Source organism: Lissotriton vulgaris, chromosome 1_2 (assembly GCF_964263255.1).
Source record: "Lissotriton vulgaris chromosome 1_2, aLisVul1.2, whole genome shotgun sequence".
NCBI lineage: Eukaryota > Metazoa > Chordata > Amphibia > Caudata > Salamandridae > Lissotriton > Lissotriton vulgaris.
Window position 1 is genome coordinate 853,454 of NC_141686.1, and position 25,679 is coordinate 879,132.

At 42.0% G+C, this 25,679-nt stretch overlaps 1 protein-coding gene across 3 annotated transcripts in view; it reads left to right on the plus strand.

Moving 5' to 3' along the window:
- The window catches only part of PARVB (parvin beta), a 543,452-nt gene that overhangs the window by 385,712 nt on the left and 132,061 nt on the right, over window positions 1–25,679 (plus strand). For all 3 annotated transcript variants that reach the window (XM_086952727.1, XM_086952729.1, XM_086952728.1), the window contains exon 8: window positions 6,243–6,262. In XM_086952727.1, the coding sequence (XP_086808853.1) occupies window positions 6,243–6,262 (20 nt within the window). The remainder of the gene's footprint in view (window positions 1–6,242; window positions 6,263–25,679) is intronic.

Consider the following 25,679-nt stretch of genomic DNA (forward strand, 5'->3'; position numbering starts at 1 on the left):
CCTTGTTTTATGTTTCCAATGCGTCGTTTTGTTGTTTATTTAATTAATGTGCCTGGGCGCCGCGCTGCCTATCACGGCGCCCGGTTTTATAATTTTTATGTTCACGTAACCTCAGACTCTCCGCGCACCTTTACATCTCCCCGGAAACCACAGGACACACTCTGCTCTTTTGCAAGACCCCTCTCCGGACTGCAATATAGCAAATGTCTCTTAACCATTGCGACTTTTTTGATTTTTTTTTTTTTTTTTTTTTTTTTTTTTTTTTTACTTGAAGGAAGATAATCGTTTTCACAGCCTTCAAATTCGGACCACCGTTAGTAAAGTGTTAATAGGAGGGCTCGAATGCACCTCTAAATTTATTTCATAATGATATAGCCTTCCCTTCACCGAGTCACACCTACAGCAGTGAAAAGTTTATCTGTCACCTTATGCTGGCCTACCAAACTGTGCAGGAATGCGCACGCGTCCACACAACTCCTCCACAACAACCAAATAATTCAGAATAAATCCGGATTTCATGTTAGTTAAACAACTGTCAGCTCTCGGATGGGTGACAGTCGATTAAATCGGCTTTCTTCATTTAGATATGCAGGCTTACAAGAATATTTAAAGAATGTGAATTTAGCACTAAGCTTTTACTAAAAAAAAAAGTGGACGGCTACTCTCTCCACATAGCTGTTTTTGGTGTATTCTCTATTAGAAGCTTAAACAAAACCCACAATCGGAATGAGGCCTTCTGATTTTTAAGTCAAATGAAACATTCCTTTGTATTCATGTGGGCGAGATTCTTTCTTTTGACAAACCTTTCTGTCCTGTTCCATAGGGGTTCATGGTGATAATTAGCTAGAACTCCTGCTCTTCAGGCAATGTCAACGAAGATAGCGTAATGTGTTAGCACTGACACTACAAAGCACAAGCATTCCCTCAACAAACAAACTCTGATCCAAAGAGCTGGTTTAAAACTTTTACAGGGATACACTCCCGGTGGGAATGACCTTTCAAGACTGCCAACAAGGTTGGACTGGCCTGTAGGGCAATAACGCAGTGACCAAAATGAATGAATGAATGAAATATCATTTATAATGCGCAGCTATGCCCAGTGGGCGTCAAGGCGCCTAAATCAAATAACAGGCTGTTAGAAGACAGAAACAGAGCCTACTGGTATGCATTAATAAAAAGCCACGTTTTCAGTGACTTCCTAAAGAGGTCAAGGGAAGGCAGTAGCTTGATTTCCAGGGGGAGTGAATTCCAAATCTGAGGTGCCAGTATAGAGAAAGCTTTGCTCCCCCATCTAGCCTTCTTGGCTCTGGGAGTTACCAGTTGATTAAGCTCACTGGAACGTAGACATCTGCTCGGAACGTATCTAATGAGTAGCGATCCAAGGGCATCAGCCGAGCCTGCAGATAAAGCCTTGTATGTTAGGCAGAGGAGTTTAAACGTAATCCTTGAGGGAATGGGGAGCCAATGGAGGTTCTTCCTCGCCAAGGTCATAGATGCCAACCAAGGCAGAGCGAGAGCAAACCGCGCTGCCGCGTTTTGTATGACCTGCAGACGCTGAAGCAGGCCCTTGTTGGCCCCGGCGTACAGTGAGTTGCAGTAATCAAGCCTTGAGCCAACAAGGGCGATCACCACCTGTTTCCGTGCCTGAGGGGACAGATAGTGAACGATCCTTTTCAGGGTCCTGATGACGCCCCAACAGGTAGCCACCGTTCTGTTGACCTGAAGCTCCATGGAGAGCTGGGTGTCAAAGATGACGCCAAGGTTCCTGGCAGATTGTGTAGGTATAGGGCAGCTACCTAAAGAAGGAGGCCACCAATCACCTGACCACATGCCCTGGTCTTTGCCAAAGACCAGGACCTCTGTCTTATCCCCGTTCAACTTTAGGGAGTTGGAGATCATCCACTCTGCAACAAGTTGCATGCAGGCCCTAAAGTTCGATGCGGTTTCATTCACAGAGTGGGTCAGGGATACCATAATCTGCGTGTCGTCGGCATACGACACTACCTCCATCCCCTGAGATCTTACTAGTCTTGCAAGGGGGGCCACGTAGATGTTAAACAGGGTCGGACTCAATGCCGACCCCTGTGGCACCCCACATTGCAAGGACTTAGCAGGGGAGAGGTACTCACCTAGCATGACACGTTGCTCTCGTTGGTGTAAAAAGGAGCTCAGGAGACTGAGTGCCGGTCCTTCTATCCCTGCCTCCCTTAACCTAGATGTTAAAGTAAGGGGAGACAGGGTGTCGAATGCTGCTGAAAGATCTAGCAACACCAGCACGGTGGTTTGACCCAAATCCACTTTTCTGCGGATGTTATCCATGACTTTCGTCAAGGCAGACTCAGTGCTATGCAGCTTTCTAAAGCCATGTTGGGACCCGTCCAAGAAACCAGAGGAATCAAGGAAGTTTGAAAGATGAAGGTTCAAATGGGTCTCCAACATCTTAGCAGGGGCCGGCAGCAGAGAGATGGGTCTAAAATTCTTCAGTACTCCAGGGTCTAAGGTGGTCTTTTTCAGCAGCGGCTTTACAATGGCTTTCTTCCAAAGTGACGGAAAAATGCCCTGTTCCAAGGCTCCATTCATTACTTCCAGCATCGGAGGAAGAATGATCTCTCTGCAGTTATTAAGTTGTTTCAGAGGGACTGGATCAAGTGGGGAAGACTATTTTGTTTTGTCCAACAGGCTGTTAAGATCCTCCAAAGAAAGAGCAGGGAAATGTTCAAAGGACTGAGGGGAATCTTTATTCCACGCTTCCAGTCGTTTAATTCGAGAGAAATCCTCAGAACTAAGGGAATTCCTCTGCGACTTTAGAGCTATGTAAATATCATCTATCTTTTTGTAAAAGAAGTCTGATATATCATTACATAGCTCCTGGGAAGCAACTACAGGGTCAGGTACCTGGAGAGAGCACAGTGAATCCACTATTTTAAAGAGCTCTTTAGAGGATGTTAAAGAACAGGTTAGGTTAGAAAAATAGTCCTGTTTTTCCTTAATGACTCTATTTTTGTACTCTCGTAATAGGCTCTTATAGCCTTCTCGATCTTTGGGCTGGTTTCATAGGTCCGCACATTTTCTGTTATTTCTGTCTGTGAATGTGTTCTATGGTCTGTTGGGCCAGTTTTTAGTGGTGATTTCCCTGATGTTAAAACAAACATTTCCTGCTACAGACCTGCAGTCTTTCATACCTTGTTAATCACTTATACACCCACCTCCTTCTTTAACTCCCTGTTTTCTTCTCCTGTACTGATCTGCTGCTCTCTTCCACTGCGTCCTTCTTTAACTCCCTGTTCTCTTCTGCTGTGCTGATCTGCTGCTCTCTTCCACCCGCTTCCTTCCGTAACTCCCTGTTCTCTTCTCCCGTGCTAATCTTCTGCTCTCTTCTTCCCACCACCTCCTTTAACTCCCTGTTCTGTTCTCCCGTGCTGATCTGCTGCTCTCTTCCACCTCGCCTCCTTCTCTAACTCCCTGTTCTATTCCCTTCTCCTGTGCAGATCTGCTGCTAACTCCCTGTTCTCTTCTCCCATGCTGATCTGCTGTTCTCTTCCATCCTCCTCCTTCTCTAACTTCCTGTTCTCTTCACCTGTGCTGATCTGCTGCTCTATTCCACCGCCTCCTTCTTTAACTCTGTTCTCTTCTCCTGTGCTGATCAATCTGCTGCTCTCTTTACCCCACCTTCTTTAACTCACTGTTCTCTTCTCTTCTCCTGTGCTGATCTGCTGCTCTCTTCCACCGCCTCCTTCTCTAACTCCCTGTTTTCTTCTCCTGTGCTGATCTGTTGTTCTCTTCTACCCACCTCTTTCTCTAACTCCATGTTCTCTTCTCCTGTACTGATCTGCTGCTCTCTTCCACTGCGTCCTTCTTTAACTCCCTGTTCTCTTCGTCTGTGCTGGTCTGCTGCTCTCTTCCACATACATCCTTTTCTAACCGCACACACACATACATACAACCATGCACACACAACCACACCAAGCGCCCAATCTCGCGCCCACGTCTATCTCCCTCGCTCGTCTATCTATCACCCCCACTCGTCTATCTATCGCCCCACCACAGCATCACTCAGGGGCACCACAACATCACTGAACACCACAGCATCAATCTGTGCAACCATTCAACAACTGGTTCAAATATGTTCTCTCAATGTTTCAAGCTTTATTACAAATGTCACGAAAAAGATGTTAATATTTCACTTCTGTTCTTGGATTTCCATCACAATAAAATACAATGAACATAATCTTCACAATAGGTATTTACAAAAGTTTAAGCTATTGCCATTACAAACTACATTAACTTTTATTTAAGTATTAATTATTTAAAAAAATTAAAAGCCATTATTTGTAATATCAATACATCTAAGTCACGTAAATACAAAACATGTTGCATTACAAATACTATAGGTGTCACGTTTACAAAAGTTAAAACTATTGGCATTGTAAATGACAAAGCTATTCATTTCGCTATTTTCAAAACCAACACATAAATAAACAAGCATTTACAATGCAACGGTTTCGCCTTTGGAAAAGTTAGAGCTATTGGCAATGTAAATGACAATGCCATTTATTTATCTGTTTTCAAAACCAACACATAAATACAAATTTTGTCATTAACAATGCCAATAGCTCAAACTTTTCCAAAGGCGAAACCGTTGCATTGTAAATGCTGGTTCAATATTGGATACACTTCAGCAGTTAGCGACTAACAATATCCAACAAAGAATGAAACAACGGCTGACTAAGGTTCAGCACTTGAATTCCACCTGTTCCTTATATATACTGTTGGGTGCAACCACTCCCAGCATCCACCGTCGAGGGATGCCAATATTGCCACAAAGTTCGTAGATCATGAAGGTGCACACTGGTGGAAATCAATTGAAACAAAATCAGTATCGTCCATAAATCTTCTTTTTATTTGAACTTGTTTTAAAAGGACTGATACACAGCCAACCCATTTCATTCAAGAGAACTTAGGGCTTTACATATATAGTGAGAATATATTGACAGAACGCAACAAATAAAGTTTCATGGAGATATGATGTAAAAATCATAACCATTTGAAATATTCCAATATACTGGTAATCATAAATATTCTGAAATATGTATGAAAAAAATTGATATTTTCAGGTACAATCACAGGTACAATCACTGGGGTCACAAAGTTCACTCCCCTGTGTACTAAGGCAAATATGGTATATTTCTTATAGAGATTCCTCAAAATAAAACTAGTACACGTAGCAGCATGATAACTGGATTTATTCATCGCATCCTGTCAATATATACTCACTATATATGTAAAGCCCTGACGAAGTTCTCTTGAACAAAACAAGTTGGCTGTGTGTCAGTCCTTTTAAAACAAGTTCAAATAAAAAGATTTATGGACGATACTGATTTTGTTTCAATTGACTTCCACCAGAGCGCACCTTCATTATCTATGAACTTAGCGACTAACAATATCGACTATTTGAAGCCTAACAGAAAAGGTCCTCTGTTGAACTTTACTTTATCGCAAGAACCAGATTATAAATCAGCCAAAATATAGCAAGGGTTGAACAGTGATGTTCTCCAAGTGTCAGCAGGAGGCTACTAGCTGCTGAGTGTGGCCTATGGTGGCTCCTTAATTCATGAGTCTTGACCCTAGCATTCCACCTCCACTAAAAATAAAACAAATAAAAAGTTGTCAGACACGAAGGAACGATGCCACGTTAGTGGCTATGAACCTCCAGTGGTCTATCCTTGCTGGGTAGCTATATTTTAAATGAAAAAAGTAAATATTTTAACCTACAGATGCCCTGTTGCACATGCATAAAATACGTTTGGTTACGTTGATCTCACATACACCCAAAAACACGTTAGCATGTGTCTTGTAAATGTTTCTGCTTCTTTTAGAAGCTCAAGGGCGCCAATCTCTGTGCATGTTTTATTTTTTTAATAGTGATGGGGAAACTGGAATGGGCCTTTTCAGAGGTGTTTAAGGCCACTAAAAGTTTGAAGGTGGTTTTCGGCATCTAGTGACGGCATGGGATGTTAAGGCTGTTCATTGGTAGTTAACTGTGAATTGGCAGTTGATTTGATGATTATCCGGAGAACGGATTCTCAACCTCACTGACTGTCTTCCTTAGAACTTAACTTTTTTGCGTAATTTTGCTGGATGGTGGGAAGGCGTTTTCACAATCCTTATTTAAGCTGTATCATGAAACGTATGTTTTACTTTCACAGACGTGCATTAATTAAACTTTTGTTTTTATTTTGCAGGATGATGATGGGAAGGTTTGGTAAGCATGCCTTTTCTCTTTTAGTAGAGCGTCTGTCTGTGTATTTCTTTTATTACCTTGTCCACCTGTGTTTGATTTTAGTCACTTTGGTTCATGATGTATACCCCAACCTCATGTCGGCCTTCTGCTTCAGTGGGTAGGCCTGAGGGGGTGGTCAGGAGTTTGTACAGCATATTGAACAACTTTATTTTGTAAGACCTAATTTAAGCTTCTTATAATACATCGAGGGCCTCCCTGCCATCACTGTATAAAACAGGTTTGCAATATTTTTTTTATCACAGCCTACTTGTGACATCACTAAGAAAATGAAGTAGGTGCTCAGTTGTAATAACCTGCTGAGTTGTGCCTGCAGGCAGACAGCATGAAAGGACAGTAAGGCAGACACTGGAGTTTAAACAATGAAAACGAGTAATAGCTTTTCAGATTTTACTCCCGAAATAAAGTCATGAATATAATAGAGCCATGTATGAGACTAAAGCTCATTGCACAAACACCGGAATCATGCATACTACTATACAAGAGCTATCACTGTTTTTCAAAAGGACTTGCATTGAACTGCATATGCCTTTGCTTCAAGTTGACTGTATGTTAATGATGTTTACTTTGGCACATCCACATATGTTGTACTTTGAAAAAATCTGTATTGGCATTTAAAAAAGAAAAAAAGACAAGGGAGGAAACCAGCATAAGCAGTTGGTTACAATCCTTTGTTTCGCTATCAGTGCGGTAATGACGCGACAGGCTGCCCTCCTGTCCTCATCCCAGCTTCAAAGGGTTTTTCGGCTACCGCAGGCTTGCGCCCCAAATTAGTACTGGATGTATATGGTCCATGTCACCCTACAGAAACCATGGAGAGCAGAATCACCATACTCGAGGCATCCCAACGCAGTGGGTTTAGTTCGGAGAAGCTGATGATGGAATGTTGGACAACATTCACCGATCATGACTGTAAATGTTTTGAAAATAACAAATATGGGGATGCTAACATGGAGATATCCGCACTTTCAAGCAACATGTTTTCCCCTTGCATGTGGAAACATAACATTTATTTTTTATATAAAGCAGTTACAAGTGTGTGAGATGAGATTAAGTCATATAGATATTTCCCTCTTAAACCTATTTATTATAAAGTTTTGTATAGCGCGAACAAGACCCGTGGGTATCAGAGCGCTTAACATAGAAGGCATATGAGAAAGACATATATGACTTTTGGAAGTTGAGACACTCTCAATCCAACTCTTTTGCTGAGGTATGTTACTCTTGCTACCGAACTCTGTGTATGTGAGGAGTATTGTTACAATTTCGCTTTGGTCATTCTCTCACTTTTCCTAATTTTATACTCTGCTATATATGAAGGCCATTTTACCTTTAGAAGATTCTTCCCATATTGATTTTTGTTACATGGACTCTGGATGTCTTGCATAGATTGTCTTTTTTGTATTTATCAATAAGACACTTGTACCTAGATGCATCAAGGAATTTTGCATTCGCAAACGGTGCAAATCACAAAATTCGGCCGTTTGCGAATGCAAATCCCGTTTTTGGGATGCATGAAGCATTTTGCCTTTTTCGCAATTTAAGAAATTGCGATTGCATTTAAGAAATCGCAATTTTGCGATTTCTTAAATGCAATGCATGATTAATTTAGATTTGCAAATTCGCAATTTGGAAGGGGTAAATTAGCATGAAGTTGAACTTCATGCTAATTTACAGAAAACTTTCAAACATGCACTAGTTGCATATTTGAAAGTTTTAATTTACACACACACATGTCCTTGGGTCATGTGTGTGTGTAAATTGCACTTACAGTTCAATTTCAGGGGTGCAGGGAGGGGTTCTTTGAACCCCCCCGTGCACCCTTGAAATTGCATTCAAATTTTGCGAATCGCAAATTGAAATTCGCAAAATGTGAATGACTTCCCATTGATTCCTATGGGCCTTTTGGCCCATAGGAATCAATGGGAAGGGTTTTCCTTAATTGCGATTCGCAAATTGTGAATCGCAATTAAGGAAAATTACCGAATTGCAAAATAATTTGCGATTTTTTGATGCATAGATTTTTGCGATTTCTTAATTGCGATTCCTTAATTTTCGCAATTAAGAAATCGCAAAATGTTACAATGATGCATCTAGGGGTTTATCATTCTTAAGTCGAAAGAGTGCTGTTACATTCGGTAAAAGCAAAACCGGTATTTAGAAACAAAAATATGAGGGCAAGCCTATAAAACAAGATGATATTTTAATAAACTTAAATTCTGGGTCGAGGAAGCTCATGACAGCAGAACCTATTTGTATAAGCCAAAGTATTAAACAATAACATGGAAAACATGTGGACTCCAACAAGCAAAAGCAAGTAGCTTTGTTGTAGAAAACAAGAAGAAAATCTACACCCTGTTAACTTTCTCTGGCCACGTACCTAGCCGTCCATGGGTGGGTAACGGGAAAGATCGAAAGAATGCTCAGATTGGAGACCAGGGCTGGACTGGCCATAGCGGGCACCGGGCGTTTCCCTGGTAGGCAACTAGGGAGGGGGCCGGTATTTGGCCCCTGGGGGGCCATTTTTGTAACCGGGGGTCGGCAATATCGGCCCCCTGTAACAAAATCAGCCAAAACCGGCCCTCGCAAACTGCTCGGCTGCACCTCTCCTCACCCCAGGTGGGGCCGGCTGAGCAGTTTGCCAGGGTCGGTTTCTATTCCCAGTCCGGCCCTGTTGGAGACTTTAGAGAAAAGCCACTTTTAACAAGGCAATTAGTTTCTGGTGGTCATCACTGGTAATCTCTGGAATACCACAGCCCTTCCATAATAGTTTGTCTATCTTCACCATGAGGCTAGTGCTCTCTCTTCCGTGCCCAAATAAACACAACATAAAAGTCTACTTTTCCAGACTCCACCTCCCAGGATGACTATTCACCTGACCTTGTCTCCCTCAGCATGCTGATTCTTCCACAGAGTATACCTGCTCTTAATAACACCTGATGTTAAACCGCTCCCCTGTAATTGTGGATGGGTACATATTATATACATTAACAAATAAATCCGTAGATATCTTGCCCTTTAAGATTTACGGTCGTTTCAAATTGAGCAGCCTGTTGTACTTACACCATAGTATTGTATTGTATTGTAATTGCATTTATATAGCGCTTACTACCCCTGACAAGGCGTCAAAGTGCTTTTTCAGCGAGTAGCACGCTACTCCGTGACTCATAGAGGATTAGTGTTGAATTAGTATTGTGAAACATGCAAGTACATTTAAGTGGTGGATAGGTTAGTCAGTTATTTGGATTTGGAATGATAGCAGAAGGATAGAGGAGGACAAAGGTTTGTATTTATATAGCGCTTGTTGACGCTCGCTATTCAGGAAGCCTACAAAGGATTAGTGGTGAATTAATATGGTGAAATATGAAGTAATTTCAGTGGTGGATATTAGTCTGTTACTTGGAGTGAGAAGGATAGCAGGGGGATAAAAGGGGAAGAAAGATTTGCATTCATATAGCACTTGTTACCCCTGATGGGTGTGGAAACACTTTTCTGGCGAGTAACACGCCACTCCGGAACCCATAAAGGATTACTGTTGACAATTAGTATAGTAAAAAAAAAAAATATGAAGTAATTTGAGTAGTGGATATGTTATTCAGTTATTTGGGTAGTATATTAGTATAGTTTAAGGAGGTGTTAGGTGTAATTACAGCAGGGAGAGTGTGTCTGAATGGGATGTAGTTATGTATGATGTTGATTGGTGTTGTGTTAGTGATGAGCGTATTGGTTAGTGGTATAGGATAGAGTTGTGTACTGTTTGTAGGTGATGGTGGATATGTGTGATAGTTGGGATAGTAGGGTGTGTAGATGTGGTTTGGTTGGGTTTGTAAGGCAGGCTAGTACATTAATCTGTTCATAGTGGTGTGCATGGTGTACATTTGGTGTGAGTGTGTTGCTCTGTTTGTGGATGTGGATGGTGTGGGCTGGGTATTGCTAAATGGGGTATTGCCAAATGAGAAAAAGGGCAGCATTTCTGGCCCTAGTCCCGACCAGTCTCGAACAGGCTCAAACAGGCAACTGCCCGTGTCCTCTCTGCCCTTAGCCTCGACGCCCGAGCTGAGACGCCCTAAGCTTGGCCTTTTTTATATCCCTAGTAATCAGTTGACCCCTTCAGCCAATGGGAACCCTAGCCCTAACACTATCCAATCACAAAACTCGCCCTAAAATCTAGGAACCAATAGGAGACCAGATCTTACAGCCAATCTTAGCCCTAGTCCAAGCATCCAATCAGTTCAAAAACCCTGATCTCTGGATCCAAAAAAGGACCTAGCCCTACCAGTAGTCCCAAAACAAGTCCATGTAATCAAGGGCACAGGTAGCCCTAGTCCCTACTTCCAATAGAAAGCCAAACCATACTCTAAGTCCCACACCTAGTCCAGCAACCAATCACACCAGACGCCCTAATCTTTACTTCCAATTAAAGCTCTAACCCTGGCCCTAGTCCCACCCTACTTCCAACAATCAATAACATAGGAAGCCCTAGTCCCTACTTCCAATAGAAATCCTAACAATAGCCCTAGTCCCAACCCTACAATGATTGAATCACAAACCAATCAGAACCCTCAAATACCCAACCACTGAGGACATTAACCCTAATCCAATAGAAACACCAGATACAACCACCAATCAGTGTAGACATTTACCAACCACTAGCAGACCATATAAGGTCCCAGCGACCTCAGACAAGGTTTGCTGGCCAGGGAGTTGGAAGCTGCTTCTCCTGTTCAGAATCTCCTAGGAGACAGTCAGGCTCAATCCACACTTTGGACTTCAACAGGTAAAGGGCCTCACTAACTTGAAATCTAACAATACTGTGTGAATACAACTTTACTCCCCCTGCTGGCCAGGAAACGAAGTGCACAGGCCCTAGTAAAACACAGTTTAAACAGCTCACAGAAGCCCCCTCTGATGTAGAAAAATCCCTGTATCTGGGGGGGGGGGTGGGAGGTGGGCCGGGGGGGCTGGTTTCACTGGCTTTGAACACAAAATGGTGGCTGGGAGTGCACCGTTTTAACATACCGGTCTTAGCACAGAGCAAAGGAGAAATTTGGAGGGAAAACCGAATTGTCACCAAGGAATGAAGGGACAAACTACAGAGGTTGGACTGCAAATCTCACAATTCAACACACTAAATGGAGGCAATCATGGGCAGGGAAAACCACAAATTTAAAACACAACACAGGTGCAATTACAGGCAGGCTAAAACTACAATTATTAACTGTAACAACCACAGGCATGGACAGTAAACACAGAGTGAAAATTGGGGTAAAATGTAGTTTGTTTGCTGAATGTTTGAAATTTTGCAGTTGAATGTTTGCAGAGCTGTAGCAGCTTGCAACTGGGTGGTGATCACCTTCCAGTTATGCATTCTAGAAATCCAATACCCCTGACCTAGAAAAAAAGAGTCCCTTGCTTCCTAGCGGAATTAGATTGGGGGGCTATTTCCTCCAACTGCCCATAAAACGGGCATAAAGACGGTCCAATTAGTTTTGGGGATCGTGTGGGGACTGGAATGCCCATTTTGGGCAGCCCCAATCTCTCCATATAAAGAAAATGATCCCATGTGCCTAGTGGGGTTTATGCCCCCCTCAGGGAGGCAGATAAGGGACTATTGCTCCCATCTACCCGGGGGGGGGGGGGGGCAGATAAACTGTGGCAGTTTATTTAGGGGGGTGAGGGCATTGGCATGCACATTTTGGGCAGTCCCACCCCTAAATGTACATAAATAAATTCACTGGTGCCCAATGTGCTTTTGCAGAAAGACTGTTTCCAAATACATTTGTCTGGGGGCATGGTCTTGCACATTGTGAGCAGCCCCCACTTTTATTTAAAAAAATCCCTGGTATCTAGTGGACTTTCTGCCCCTTCCCCTAAAAAGACTGTGGAGATTGTTTGGGAGCTGGGGGCATTGCAATGCCCATTTTGAGCAGCCCCCACCCATATATACAGAAATTAAATTGATCCTTGGTGCCTAGTGTGCTTTCTTCCTCCCCCTAGGGGGAGGCAGAACGACTGACTGTATGCAAAAACGTTGGGGGGAGGGGGGGGATCAAAACCCCTTGCCCAAGGGGCTACCTGCCCCTCCCTGGTGCATAGTGGGTGGATCTTTGGTTGGTGATGGCGCTACTGCGGCAATCCCCAAGTAGGGATCCACTAAGGTGTGGTACCGTTGGAAAGGGGAGATTCTCCCCTTTCTAACAATACCTCTCCCATGTGTTTCGGTGCTCGGGGAGCTGAGATAGCCCCACAAGCACTAAAACAGTGACACAGGCTCATTTCAGTCTCCGTTTCAATGGAATGTCAGCTCGCCATATGCGTGATTGTCATTACAAATCACTGACAAAATATCCACTACAACAATATTGAGGTTCAAAAATATCGTGACAAAAATATCGAAGTCAAGAATATCGACATCCTATCTACATCATGGTAAGTACAAAAATATTGATAAAAAAATATTGATGTCAAAAATATTGTTGTAAAAAATATTGTTTTTTAAAATGTTTAAAAAAATGTAAAATGAAGTAAATAATACATAGAATTTAAATAAACATAGTTAAAAATATTAAAAAAGTAAAAAAAATATGATTAACACATATAATGGTAAAATAAATAAAACATATACATATAAAATATAATATATACTTAATAATATTCATAAATAATTATTTTAATAACTTATAAATTGTTAAACATTTTATAAATTATAAATATATATATTCACATACAAAATATATAAATAAAATATATATAACAAATTAAAAAACTACAATATTTTTAATGTTTTTAAAATAAATAATACACAACTTTAACTAAAACAAAACATAAAAATATTAGATAGCAGAGGAAAAATAAATTACTATTCCCACTTCAAAGAGCGCAACAGTAGGAAAAGTGTTGGATAGCATAGGGGTAAAAATTGCTATTCCAACAGCAGACAGTGCAACAGTATGGAAAGTGTTGGATAGCGCAGGGGTAAAAATTACTATTCCCACTTCAGAGAGTGCAACAGTAGGGAAAGTGTTGGCTAGCGAAAGAGTTAAAATTACTATTCCCACTTCAGAGAGTGCAACAGTAGAGAAAGTGTTGGCTAGCGTAGGGGTTAAAATTGCTATTCCAACAGCAGACAGTGCAACAGTATGGAAAGTGTTGGATAGCGCAGGGGTAAAAATTACTCTTCCCACTCTAGATCGTGCAACAGTAGGGAAAGTGTTGGATAGCGTAGGGATTAAAAATAACATATTTGTCAATTTAAATAATGTCTTTAATTAAATAATGATTTATTAATACATTAACAATAGATTAATTATAAATACCAATAAAATAAAATTATTACTTTAATAACATTACTTTACTTCCCACCCTATTCCCCAATAAACACACAACCCACTATGCAGAAAATGTAACACAATTATTATGATTATCAATCAATCAATTAATGAAAATTAACTACCAATTAATAATTAATTAATACCAATAAATATGAATGAATAATTACTTAATTATAATAAAGTACTTCCCACCCTATTCCCCTATAAACACACAGCCCACTCCTAAACAAAATGAACACAATTAATAGTTATCAATTCATTATTAAAAATTATCAATTAATAATTCATAAACAATACATTGATTATCAATACAAAAAAATAAAAAAATATTTATTATAATTAATTTACTTCCCACCCTATTCCCCTAAAAACCACAACCCGCTCCAATAACAAATGAATACAATTATTATAACCAATTAATAAAAATTAATTACAATTAATAATTATTTAACAATAAATGATCAAAACCAATAACTAAAAGTTAATAATTACCTAATTACAAATACATTACTTCCCACCTATTCCCCTATAAACCCACAACCCGCTACGGAACTAAAATGCACAATTTAATTAAAAATAATTAATAATTTCTAAAAATTATGAATTAATTTACTATAATTAAATTACTACCACCCTATTCTCCTATAAACCCACGACCCCCTACGGTACTAAAATGCACAATTTAATCAAAAAGAAATTACTAACTTCTAAACAAATTATACATATATTTAAAAAAATACAAAACATAACAAACATGTGGAACACAAACATGTAAGACACATACTAAAATACATAACACTAACTTAAACATCAATATTATTATACAATCAAAGTTAAAATGCACCGTGCTTGCATGAGCAACAATTACTGCTTTGTGTCCTTCTTAGCCTACAAGCGGGTTAATGCATTTTAATTGTGCAAATATTTTCTTAAAAATTCGTTAAAATGTAAGTTCTCCATTGTAATGGGGATTATGCGTCTGTTTTTGCTTAGCATGGCACAAAGTCCCATTAGAAGTTCTATAGTTTAAGAGTCAGTGGGGGAAGTGGAGTCATTGCCTAAATAAGATGGTTCTTAGGAGATACTAAGGGACCTTTTTGTAAATGGGCAGCGACACTCATCCTTATGGGTCAGAGGTGGTGGGTGGTATTTTGTGCCCTGATTGCTGTTGTGATGGAGCTGCTGCCCTAGATAGTATTCCAATGGCCTTGATATTGAAGTTCTTAGTGTGCCCTCTGCTGGGCCTGTTGCTTCATTTGTGGTTGAGTTGTCAGTGTGGTAGTCCCTTGATTAAAAACATCTTTAGACTTTGCGCTACAGAGGCATAGATTGATTCTGTTCCTGATTGGTGCTGACCCTGGATTCTGATTGAAGTGTAGGGTGTCTACAAGGGATTTTGTTTTTTTATACACTTAGTATATGTGGTTCAAAACAATTGCTTGTAAGGTTTGCGAGTGAATTGAACCTAGCTGTATCCCTAGGATAACTGAAATATTTCAATGTTGTTCAGGATCATACATTCAATGAGGTAGCAACAAGGAAGACCGAAACGTCGACCGCTATCATCATCTCCTCAGCCCTTGTGCATTGGAAGAAACCATTTTTTCATTTATGAACTGTTTTTCCTCATTAATTTACGGAGCTGATGTTTTGTTATGAATTGACCTGTGAAATCATATGTACAGCCTTTTCATGACTTTTATGCCCTGATTAATTTCTATATATCCCCATGATATTTTCAAAATACAACTTTTTGGAATATAATTTACTTGTTGTGTGCTTTTTAAATTTAAATCTACATTCTCCTCTTTTGCTACCTCATTGCATGTATGATCCCGAACAACATTGAAATATTTCAGTTATCCTAGGGATACAGCTAGGTTCAATTCACTCGCGAACTTTACAAGCAATTGTTTTGAACCACATATACTAAGTGTATAAAAAAGCAAAATCTCTTGTAGACACCCTATACTTCAATCACGTTTCTTGCCCAAGCCTACAAGGGTTTATTGGGTCTCCCCAACAGACCCTGGATTCTGTCACCTGTTGCTGCCTATCAAGTGCGATTCTGATTTGATGAATACATTTTTCTTCTCTGGCAAGTGTTTGTTTCTGAGAGGCACCAATCTGAAGCTTCCATGCAGAACCTCATGCCCTTGAACCTTAGGATAGGGTGTAACAATCGGTTGGGATCACTGGCCAATTTGGGGCAACAACATAGGCGATGTAATCAGTATTCTTTTTGGTAGTTGAATAGACGGCAGGAGACTGCATTGTCTTTTCGGGCCCATGTTGGATTGAAGTCTAAAATCTTGAGGGCGATAAGCCGCATGAACAAGATTTTCCTTCTGACTTGAGCTGAGAGTGCGTCTCGCAAATTAAGTTGGGCTTTCCCCGGGATGTACAAACTGTCCAGTGCCATTGTGTGGGGGTTGTGGCGGAGTGAGGCTCGATCAAATTCGACGAGATGGAGCGGACATGCTGCTTCACTGCATTAGCCGAGGCGGAATGTGGTATCTTGTGTAAAGACATGCTTTCTGCTTCTACTTGCAGGGTTCCTATTGCTTGGCCCAACTTGATGTACCAAGGGGATTCCGCTTCCCTGAAGATTGTTTTCAAGTAATGTTTAACGGGGTTGTCGGGCTTTAAGCACCCCGATGTAAATTTAAGAGGTCCCCCTGTAGTGCCAGGTCCAGTCTATTGAGCCTCAATACCAGACTTAGCCTGGTATTCCTTGCTTGTCTGGGCACCTGCAGCACTAACTTATATGCTTTTGTCTGGGCTGCGATAATAAGCTTCGATAGAGCTCCTTGGTAGGCTAGATAGCCATATTTAATTGCTAGAATTAGTTTTGCCTTGAGTACTGTCACCAAAGGCTCTGCTGTAGGACTTGATAGGTGCTGACTAAGGAGTCTAAGTGAGACAATTATTCTATTGATTTTTATGTTTAGCTCTTTTGTGTGTTTGACTGCTGTTGCCCTCTCTCTTAGCCAAACCCCCAGGTAATTGCAAAATAGTACTGTCCTTATTCGGTGGTCGCCTAATATCCTGGTAGCTTACTTTTTATGAGGGTATTTGCCAAATACTATTATCTTTGTCTTGTTCTCATTTACTAGCAGGCTGCTTTCCTTATTATACCTTCTAGGCTCTTTGGAACTCTCTGGAGCCCTACCCCAGTGTGGTCCATGACCACTGTATCATCTGCATACTGGAGGGTTGCGAGGCTCACCATACCCAGTCTCAGAGGCACTAAACTGGAGTCTTTCAGAGCTTACCCCAGGTCTTCCGTGTACAGGTTGAATAGTAATGGGGCCAGGACCGGGCCTGCTTGAGCCCGAAATTGGTTTCAACTCTCAATGTTACAGTTGTGTGGCTTAATTTGACCTGAAACCATTTTCCTTCATAGAGGGCTAATCACTTTAAAAGTATCGCAGGGATCCCCCAGGATTCAAGTTTTGCCCAAAGTCTTCCTCCATTGACTCTCTAAGTCCATAGTATAGTCTATAAAATAGCCAAACAGGGGCAGGCTCTTCTCCTTAACCACCTGCTTGGAGAGGTAAGACAGTTCCAATATGTTATCCATTGTGGAACTATTTGCCCTGAAGCCTGTCCGATGGGGCGGGAGGATTCTGTTGTTATCCACTCAATCCTCTAGATGCCTCAGTAATAATCCTGCGTAGACCTTGGCTTCAATATGGAGCAGGACTATGAACCGGTAATTGGCAGGGTTCGAGTAGTCTCCTCTCTTGTGTGTTGGGAACAAGACTGCGCCTTTCCAGGATTGCGCTAATATTGCTGTAGAATCGGTGTGATTGTACAGTGGAGTGAGGATTGGTACGAAGGTTTGGGCAGACTTGAATACTTGGGCAGGATTGCTGTTTGTCCCCAGAGTCCCATTGTTTCTTATTACACTGATGAACCTGGTGATCCCCTAGCAGTCAGTTTGGGTGATCACTGTGACTGCATCCTGCATGCTCTTCGGCTGGAGTTCAGTATTTTGGACTGCAGCCTGAATGCTCGTAGTGGAAATAAGGGCCCGCCTCGTGTGGTTCACTCGTATACAGTACCTTCACATACTGTTCCCACACGTTGCCTGTAACACTGTTTTCTTCGGTCAGGCTTCGGGAGCTCAGGCTGTTGCTGTATCTTCATAGCTTGGAGTTGTCCTTTTCTTTAATTAATGAGAACACTTTGAGCCAGTTCTTTTCCATACACTGTCTTTTCAACTTCCAAATTTTCTTCCTGTATGTTGTTCGCAGGGCCGTTATGGAAGTCGCCTGTAACGTGGGATCGCCTTTTATTTTTTGCCTTGATTGCCTTCTTAAGAGCGTATTTACATTGTTTTGGTATGTCGGTACTCGTGGCTCCTGAGGCGTGTGTTTTAAATTAAGGCTCTTTTTTGTTTGGTGGGCATTTGCCAAGTTCTTTAGTAAGTCTAATATCAACGTTTTCCAGTAGCTTGTGATTTTCGTTGTCGACCTTATTTGACGGTCCTCTTCCCTCGCGGCTATATTCTCCAGCTGTCTGTCTCTGAGGTTGACTGTCCATTTTAAACTTTGAGGGCTTTTCGTTCTTCGCCCATGGTTCCACCAATTATTTCCTGGACTTCCGCTGGTTCCAAGGCCAGGTTCAAGGTGGCCTATGCTCACTTTCCTCTCTATCATCCACTGCAAAGTCACTAAGCTTGTGGGTCTGCCTCTCATTGATTAGGATGTAGTCTATAGTAGATATGTTCCTAAAGGTTGGCTTAGGGGACCATGAGGGGCAGCTGATTTTTTTAAAATTCCAAAAGTGGATTGTAACTTAAAGCTTTTGCAGAGAGAGATCAGCGGCCCACCTTTTTGCCAGTACTGGTTGCGTCTGGAACGTGGTCAAGTCCTCTCATATTAAAGTCTCCGGCGATAATTACGTTATGGTGTTCAAATTTAATGCGTGCTTCTTCCAAAATGCTGGTGAAGGTCTCCATAGCAAATTGCGATTGAGAGCTGTGAGCACCCAGAAAAGCTCCAAAGCTGTAAAATAAAATGGTAATAAAGTTTATTTATTACCATTTTATTTTTTGCCAACCCAGCCTGAACCGAGTGGAAGGACAGTTCAGGCCATTGCTGCTGAGTGGCAGTAGCAAGCTGTGCACTTAAGTGTAAAGTGCTCATGTAATATTTGTTGGCTCTCTTGCGACGGCCAGCCAGACATGTGCATTTTAAACCTCTCTAACCCAGCTTTCTAACACAGCTGAGTTAGAGAAAGCACAAGCCTCCAGTGTTCTGAAGAGCTCCCTCAAATCCTGGCACGTCTCTCAGGCTGGTGAACCGCATGAGAGCAGTGCCAGGATTGGTCAGGGGAGTTGCGTGGATCCTGTGTTTGAGCCACAAGGAGAGAAGACTGGAACACCTAAGCGAGGAGGATGTCATGCACCAAGTTAGGAAGGGAAGTGCCTATTTATTTTGTCTATATTATAACCACCAATTTCCCTGCCTTACCACTCTCCGTACATGCCAGCCGCCACTGAATACAAAAGGAAATGTACATGGAAGAGTCGGAGTTCAAATTTGGGCACCAGCAACAGAGGTCAATCTGTGTAAGGCTCAAAACAGCATGGAGGCTGTAAAGACAGGCTCAATGGAAGTCCCTTCCCTTCCAGACATTAATGCTAGCACTGGCGGTACGAGGAAATAGCATAACCAGGTTTTAGCATAAAGCTGATGGCTTATATGGTGAGCAAAATCAATGTACGCTTTAACCAATCCTCTCAGCTGGCACGCTTGCACATTCGTTAAAGGGGTTACTAAAGTGTCGTACAGGCAGCTTCTAGTGTGTGTCTGTCATTCCTCCAAATACTTCTGCATGATCTGAGAAGCTGGCATAGGGAGTTCTACAACTTGGCTAACATCTTTGTGAGACCTTCAGATCACAGGTTTGAATCCCATACAGAACAAACTTTGCACTTGAACTTTCTGAGGTCAATAAATCGAGTACCATTACAATGATGAGTGGTGGCATCTGAAATGACAAAGCCTGTGGAAGCAAGCGTTTTATAAAAACAATTATACAAAGATGGATTATTGTTTCTCTGTTTGAATGTATAATTTTATTAACCATTTTCAATGTAGATTTACAATGGGCATTAGACTCTTCTCCATTGGCGCTGTCCGTGCTGGCGTCAGGATTCCTCCTCCTGATTTTGCAGTGCACAAGGTCAGCCTGACAGACACTCATGGCAGAGTCAGCCAGACACCTTGGAAGCTGAGCTAAGATTTTCTGGCCTGAAGATCTCACAGCCCTGTGGGCATTGACCTAATCGGCTAAAAAAAAACTCTGGGGACCCACTCTGTAATGAGGGTGAGTGTCACTGATAGTCAGACCTAGGCATTTAAGGGTTCAGCCCTGAAAAGCCCAGGTCAAGTCTATCAGCGAGACCTCATCATTCCTAGTTCATAACGGAGTGTGGTGGCATCAGCAGGTCTCACTGATCCCACCCCCACCCTGTGACGAGTTAGGAAAGGTCCTCAGCTCGTCAAGGTAGCCAATAATTGGGGGCAGAAGGAACCTTCCTTTTCTGCTGCCTGCCCAAAGCCTCCAGCTCCATCTCTGGCGATCGTACATCTCAGTCCCACCACCATCTGGTCCCCACCTATTTGCTCCATTGAATATTTGGGTGCTTGTCTCTGTTTGAATTTGCGTGCTTGTGCTGTACTTGTGAATGTGTGAGTGTAAATTTGTATGCGTTTGTGAATAGGTGGGTGTGAGTGTGCATGTGTGCTTGTGGATGGGTGAAAGTGAGTGTAATCTGTGGTACCCTTCAGCTTTTGTCCCCGGAAGCTTGTTTCCTTCCCAGTATAAGAATTGGCTTGGTAGTTTGGTTTGCCCTGTTCCCATCATGCACTGGGACAGGAACAGACTGATTTGCATGTAGCCAGGTTCTGAGCTGGGATGGTGCAGTGAGATAAAAAACGGTGATGGATCAAGCCCTGATCTCTTAACTGGGTGCGAGTGTTCTGCATCATTCAGAAACTCTGTCCATCACCACCCCCTTTTCAAAAATCCCTTCAGTTTTTAAGCCAGTGCTGTCCTCACTGAAACCAGTCATGGTTCGAAGTCTGATACATTGACTACAATGCAGAACAGATTCTTATAACATTTACTACCTCTAATATCTGTCAATAGTACACCAGTAAGGGAGTTGTGGTCAAAATTCCACTTGCAGATAAAGCTATCCTGTAGGTGGAAGGGTAAATTGTAGTGATTCAATAACAGAGTGGCGATATTGAATTAAAAGGGAAATTAACAAGATGATGTAGGTCAGGACTTTTGCAGGCAAAACACATTACAGTTTTACATCGAATTAGTTTTACTCTTGCTTCGTCGTTTGTATAACCTTTGAAAATCATTTTTATTTCAGGCATCAAATGTATTAGTCTATAGATAAAATCTTAAGGATATTAGATTTTTCTTTTCAGTTCTTGAAATTTTACCCTTTTCAAATGGCCTTTAAGTATTCAGTTTCCTTGTCTTTTAACAGAGAAGATGCTAGCCCCCCCCCCTTACAACGCTGCTATCCTCCCCCTTTCTGATGGATCTTCCCATGTCTGTCTGGATGCACCGTTGGCTTCCCAGGGCACCCCATTAAACTTTGCCCTTGGGGCAGGCATGCCAGCTACCCACATTGATGTGCTGGTTGGGTGACCGGATAGTCATACTCACTGTAGGTAGTTTGGTGAAGTTTGCAGTTCAGTCCACACCGAGATGGATTATCAGTACAGTGGTATGGTCCAGTTTGCTTTCCACAGAGGCAGGTACTGAGTTGCTGCTCATGCCTTGCAGATTCTGCAGATCATGAAATACTGCTCTGGTAAAGACCCAGACAAATGGTGGACCTCACCCAGAAGACACAAGTACGTTAATAGGACTGAGCTGCATGCCCTCCTTTGGCCCCGATGTCATATTCCCCTCCTGCCATAACCATTCTCTCGCGGGTAGGTTAGGCAGTGACTACTTAATATGAGCTTGTAGGACATAGCTCTGGGCAGTCTGACACCTTTTGGGAGTGACTGTCCTGCGTGGCAGCCATTCTGGAGACTGTGGCGCCCGTGGAACCCTATAGAAAGCACCTTAAGAGCACTTTTATTTGAGCACGAGAGAAAAATGCGTTCATGGTTTGCTACTCTGTGGACCTGGTGCTTTCTCTCATAGTACCAGCCTAAAACTTGAAGAGTTCCTGTGAAGGGCAGACCACCCTAAGATCACGACTGCATTAACTCCAACTGAAAAAGTACACAGGGTAATAGTTCACTCATTGTATGCTGTTGTGCGTGCTCTCCTTCAACCCAGCCAGTCTCAAACTGCAAGAACTTTCCAATTTTCTTTCTTTTGTGCCATGGATGGCCAAACTAGTTGCCCATTGCTAAGGAAGCAGAACACGAGCTCTTATGGGAGGGAAGATCTTTGGTCCTCAGACTCCAGAACTGGCAAACTATATAGTTTTCCTTTAGTGTTATTTAGAAGATTACTGCATTTCAGACTGTGTTGCCTTTTGCCTTTCTCTGTGTGGAACCCAGCCTACCCGCCATAGTGGAGGAGCGCCGCTGATGATGACACCACCCCCAAATCCAGCTAAAAGTATCTTGACTTCCAAACATGAGACCAGTGATCATCGTCTGACTGGAAAGTGGCCCCGCACGCTTGTTGTCTTGCCTGAGGTCGCCACTGGTGGTGCAAAAGTGCTTCAATAGCTGAAGTGTGCGAGAGAAGCAGTTCCCCTTCTGTTTAGGCATGTTGGGAACTTAAAAGTGTTTGAAACCTCGTGGGGTGGGTTTGGGCTATTACATTTTGAAGTCTTAAAATGAAATGGGTTCGTTTTAATATTTAATAGTTTTCTAAATGGCCACTGTAGCGGAATCTTTGAATGAGCAAATGGGAACATTATTCTCATGCACACCGGCAGATGGTGGCTTTTAAAAGTGGTGAGGCATAAAGGTCACCTTTGACTGTCACCAAGTGAGCAAAGTTAGTGACCCGACGAGAGTTTCAGGCTAAAGGACACTGTCTCCACATTCAGCAGGCAGGGCATGTATGAACATCGGCTTTACATTAACATTGCTTTACATTAACATTACTTTACATTATCCCAAAACATGATTATGAAGAGGTAAGAAGGCAAATTGTGATCACTATATTAAACAAGTTAAGTAAGTGGTGAATAGGATTTTGTCATAATGTACCCAGTTATTAGTGCATACAACCCAAGACTGAAATGAAAAAAAGGCTTTTCTGGTCTCTAAATTGAAATGAACACTTTATCTCATCTCGTTTCCTTCGACCATGGGCACTTTTTTTTTTTTATCTTTCTTGGTACCAAGCATCTCAGGTAAAGAGAGAATTCTTGAAACCAGGCCAGCTATAAACATTTTGTTGTTGGTGTTGCATATACTTTTTTCTTACTTTTAGTCACTTGCTCCACAACGTGCCCAATTATAATTCAGATTGCATGCCGATAGATTAATTTTCCATGCATAAAGTAATTGGTGAAAAAATGTGCACATGGGCAAGTTTCACACAGTGTTTGTGTTATTTCTTAAACGGCAGTCCAACTCAGCTGGTGTTGAACTATTTCTAGCGAGCACACTCATCTCACCTTTCGGCTATTCAATCAGACAAAATAACACCACTGTGGTATCTTGCCTTCTTCTCAACTCTGTCCTTTCTTTGTGTCCTGTACTTTGCTGCTCAGCCTGTCGCTGATGTCATGAAATGTTGCCTCTGTGTATGTTCAAGTGTATCTGTCAATTTATCTATGTAGGCTGAGCAGCAGGGTTGCTGCTCCCGGTGGGGTTTACTATGCTGTACTTGATAACCTGGATTAATGTGCTGTTTATCCTACTTCAACTCCTGTAACTTCTTCCTAAGAATAAACCTAGAACTTGGATACAGCTACAACAGTCATCATATTTTTATGGAATTTCACACAGACGATGATCTGGAAAAGGACCCATTTGAGGAAAAAGGACTTCACTGAACTTAAGGAATCCATCTTTGCAACTAAAGACTAAAAGAGAAATGTTTAAAAATGACTTTCTTCCTTCTAGGCAGAGTGGACTTAGAACAGAGAAGGCTGAAATACGCATGTCAGGCTTGTCTAGGGTGACCAACCGTCCGTAAATTTCACGGACCGTCCGTAATTTGGACCTCATGTCCGTTGTCCGTGAGGATATCTTTTACGGACGCCTTTTGTCCATAATTTAGGGTATTGCAAGGTATTCCCTGCATGAAGCCTCAGCACCCTAATGGGGCCACTTCGCAATCTTCGTGGGAGCACAAGAGAAGCCCCACCTGCCCATTGTCATTCTGTCTGAGGGTGATGATTGCCACATACAGAATGACAATGGACCAGTTTGAAGTGTTACTTCATGCAGGGGCCTCCTCCTGACCCCATCTAGGGGAGGGAATTCTGTCAGATGGAAGGAGTAAGACTGGACTTAGTTGTATCGCTCCATTTTGAGTCACGAGTGTAGAAGTACAAGATTTAGTGAGTACTTTATCGGATATTGGTCTTGCCTAAGTCACAGGGTGTCACTTGCAAATATGCAGTCATTAGTGGTTTTCATGCACCGGTTAAGCTGGTCTTTTCTGGAAGTTTTATTTTATTATATAAAGGTGGGTTTCACGGCCACTGTTTTGTTTTCTTTCATGAGGATTCATTTTGGGCTGGAGAGGTTAGTAGGTCACCGACTTTTGGTTGGATGTAGCATGTTACAGGTTGCATGCAGTATGTAAGAATTCCATTGCACTAAGGATAATGTTCACAGAGTTGGTAGGTGAACCTGTTTCTTTAGTTTAGTTAAGGTCGTGCTGATGATGCTAATGGGTTCCTTGCTCTAATCTTGTATTTTTGATTCCCCATATTGAAGGGAATGTTCTCGAAATAAGGGGAGAGGATGTGGTCTCACGGCTAGGATGCCGACTTTGGCCTGGAAACCTGGGTTCGAGCCTGAGGGTCGCGTCCACATCCTGTGATTCTGGGCAAATTACTTAATCTCCTCGTGCCTGAATGTGTCCTTGTGGAACATAATCGATGCTCATGTAAAGCGCTCCAATACCTTTGGGTCGAGTTTACGCTATATAAATCTGCTTTTAAAAAAAATGCACAAACACGCCAATGCTGCTACAGAATCCGGTTCATGAAAATGAGCTGGTGAAACAAGTTAAAAAGGAAGGATGGGTTGATGGAAGGAAGGATGGCTAAGTGAAAGGGTCAATGGAGAGAGAAAGGGAGGGTGGATGGATGGATGACTGACTAGGTTAAATGGGTGGATGGACGAGTGACTAGGTTGATGGATGAGTAAGTGAAAGGATGGCTGTATGGGTGAAAGGGTAAATGGTTGGATGGATGAGTGGATGGATGGGTGGAAGAGTGGGTGGATGAGTGGATGGATGGATAGGGTGAAAGGATGGATGGATGAAAGAAAGTGTGGATCGAGGGATGAATGAGTGAAATGATGAATAGAAGGATACATGATGGATAGGTTTGCAAATGGATGAATATGTTTGGATATAGATGGGTTTACTTGTATATTATTGTGCGACCTCCTCTGATGTGTCTGTAAAACGTACCTTTTGTCTCTAAGTTTTGTCCTGAATTTTGACCTCCTGTCCCGAATTTTTGTCCTGAATTTGTACACTCACTGCCGTGAATTGGCACCCGCGCCAGTTGATCACCCTAGCCTTGTCGAGTCCAGAGACCGGCCAGTCTGTCATACGCACTTTTAGTAGAACGCTCTGCATGGCAACAACCACGCCCCCATCGTGATGGGATTTCCAAGCAAGTAATTGCAGCCCAACCCTGCCTCAGTATGAGGCCCCCTTAAACATGAGTTTTTAAATGCACCAAACAATAAGAATTTACAGTTCATTATATTATATATTTCTTTCCAGGTGGGTTGTGGATGAACGCCCTTCTGCTTTCGAAGAGGAACCTCTGCTGCTCATGTACTTTCCAGGAAATGATTGTGCACTCCCATTAGCGCGAGACAAAGGTTAGAGAGGGTGGAACCTCT